The 2653-nt window shown below is 46.0% G+C and overlaps 1 protein-coding gene across 1 annotated transcript in view; it reads right to left on the reverse strand.

Annotated features, from left to right (window-relative positions):
* Positions 1–369: 369 nt before the first annotated feature.
* Positions 370–2653, reverse strand: part of LOC112162354 — a gene marked incomplete at its 3' end in the record, with an annotated part of 6149 nt that continues 3865 nt past the window's right edge. The window contains 4 exon segments of the mRNA XM_024298162.2: positions 370–513; positions 673–989; positions 2094–2531; positions 2638–2653. Of these exon segments, the coding sequence (XP_024153930.2) occupies positions 370–513; positions 673–774 (246 nt within the window).

The following is a 2653-nucleotide window of genomic DNA, read 5'->3' on the forward strand; positions in this document are numbered from 1 at the left end:
CATACTCTTCTTAAATTCACCAAGCTCTTGTTTTATGTCTCTTTTGAAGTCCTTCAGCTCTTTTGAAAAAGAGGAGAGTGCTTGGAGCAGGGATTGTTGGTCGTGGCTGGCTTCTGCGGCCTCTGGGAACATTGTTTCTTCTCCGAAAATTGTCTCGTTCTCTTGGTTCTGTTGCGTTTTTCCAGTGTTTTTCCGACTCCTTGTCGATTTGCCTCCTGGCATACTCAGTTTGAAAATGTTTTGATTTTTAATTTATCAATATGAGGCCTTATTCTCTCCGCCGAACAATCGGAGCTCACTACTTTGCGTCCATCTTAGTTTCAGCCGGAAGAAAAAACGAGAGCTATTTTTTTTAAATAAACGTCTGACCTGCATACAGCTTAGATGTTTGCTTGCAGTTGCCCAGTGACTGTTGACAGCGGCGTCATCCTTAAACAAAGGGATCCCATCAATGTCCAGCCCAGCTGGTCCCTTGAACTGCTCCAAGATGAACTCGACAGCAACAGCGCTGTTCTGAAACACACAGAGAAGCATAAAACACACAGATAATAAGAAATAGTTCTCATAAAAAGTCAACAAATCTGAAGATGAAGTTGTTATGTAACATAAATGTGTGAGTGGAATTACAGTAAGAGGGCTAACATTCAGAAGAATATTGAGTGTTTGACTTACCTCAACACTCCATGTCACATGGTGAACGTAGCTCTTGATCTGGTTTGGCTTCAAAAAGGAAATCATCTCCTCATCGCTGTACTTGGAGTACTTTGTTGCCATTCCGAACAGCAGAGATCAGCAGTCGCATATCTGCCTGGTTGTAGGCCAGCAGGGCTCCAGCCATGGCGCTCATGAAGGCTTCATACTTGGCGTGAGTCTGCCTGATCACCACAGCATCCCAACGGTGCAGCCAGTGACGAATGTCAAGCCAGATCACCATGCCCTCTTCAATCCAGTCAGCAAACAAGGATTCCAGCATGGACGTGCCTCCGTCACTAAAACCAGATGACATTTATACTCTGTTTATTCTCTTAAATATTATTGGTGACTTCTGGATTTTTTTATGAATTGATTTTTACTTAAAGCTTTTTTTGTGATGTAAATTAACTTGAAGGATGTTATGTTTAAAATGTCTAAACAAGCATGCTTAGGAGGAAATCAAAGCCGCATGACATGTGACATATTAGGTAGTTCCAGAAGCGTTCGGCATTGCAACTTACCAACAGCAGTGGCTGTCTGCGTAGAGGATTTTTGGAGCAGGTGCTTGGGCGCGCTTGAACCTGGCAGTCAGTCCGCGGGCCATTCTCTTGTAGCAGTCTTCAGAGTCTGACGTCATCACAACGGTGGTCACAAATTGACCCCATTCGTTCAAGACACTCGTGAGGAACTGCATTGTTGCTTGGCCGTCACCGTAGATCTTTCTCAGTATCTGCAACACATACAAAACAGAAGACAAAACTGTGATTACTACAGAGTACTTACACAATTCTCTGAATGCCTTTGTGTTCTAAATATCTTATAAATACCTGCTTTGTGGCGTCGATGCACAGGATTTCTCCCGTCATGCTCAGTATCATGGAACGATACACGGGCATCTTCTCCATTTCAGAGATCATGTGTGCTCGACGCAGCACTTGTGCAGATGGAAGAGGGCTCTGTTTGACTGGAGGAGTGTAGTTCCCGGCTGGCTGCAAGTATGACAATATCCCGCTCTGGGAGGAGCTGCCTCTGAAGGTGTGGGCGTCATACAGGAGTGTCTGGTAGAGGCCTCTGCGGTCCATGAACCACTCATCATGTCCCTGCTGGATGAGCCGCTGCACTTTGCTCATGCTGACTGAGTTAATTCGATCATGGAGCAAGGTTACTGCGCTTCTATCGATGGAGCGCTTTCCACACAGTATGGCTGGAAACATGTGCTGTACTGCTGTAGCCAAATTCATTAGAATCCATGGGCTTGATGTGAGCCAGGTGTACTGCTGCTGGGGGTCCTGATCTCTGCTCACATCACCTGCTTTTTCCCCGGCATTTCTTACCCTTTCACAGTACGTGCACAGCAGTCTCTCTGACAGGAGAGTGTAAAAGGACTTGAGGCCACAAACCTGTCGTGCAGAAGACGAGTAACCTTTCCTGATGAGAAAGGTGTTTGGAGGGGCGGGGCAGTTGGTGTTTGGGCACCGGATTTTTGCATGCAGAATGCCAACAGGTTGCCAAAAGAAGACAGGTGCAGTGAAAAAGGAAAACATATTTGGAATTGAGCCACCCAAATAGGTCGGAACAGAAGGAGGGTTGAATTCTATCTTGTCCTTCAGCAGTTTCCGCCTGACGATTTCTCCACTTTTGGTTTTATGTGCTGTGGCTGCTTTATACAATCCATAATCCTCATTTTCCTTCAGCCACCGGACGTCTTGTGGTGGAATGCCCTGGTAGTTCACTGACGACGGCTGCTCCCAAGTTTTCTGCCAGCCTTCAAGGATGACAGCAGCCTCAGTCGGGCATTGAAAGCTTGACGCTTCCTCCTCCTCCTCCTGCTTGCCTGCCTGAAACAAAAACGCTCAGTGAGTCAATGCTCACCTAAAGATGCTGTTTGGTTTTTTCATTTGCATTAATGCCACGTCGTTTACTTGGAAATGAAAAAGCTCCTACCTCTGAAAGATGTGCA

This window comes from Oryzias melastigma, linkage group LG19 (genome assembly GCF_002922805.2).
Source record: "Oryzias melastigma strain HK-1 linkage group LG19, ASM292280v2, whole genome shotgun sequence".
NCBI lineage: Eukaryota > Metazoa > Chordata > Actinopteri > Beloniformes > Adrianichthyidae > Oryzias > Oryzias melastigma.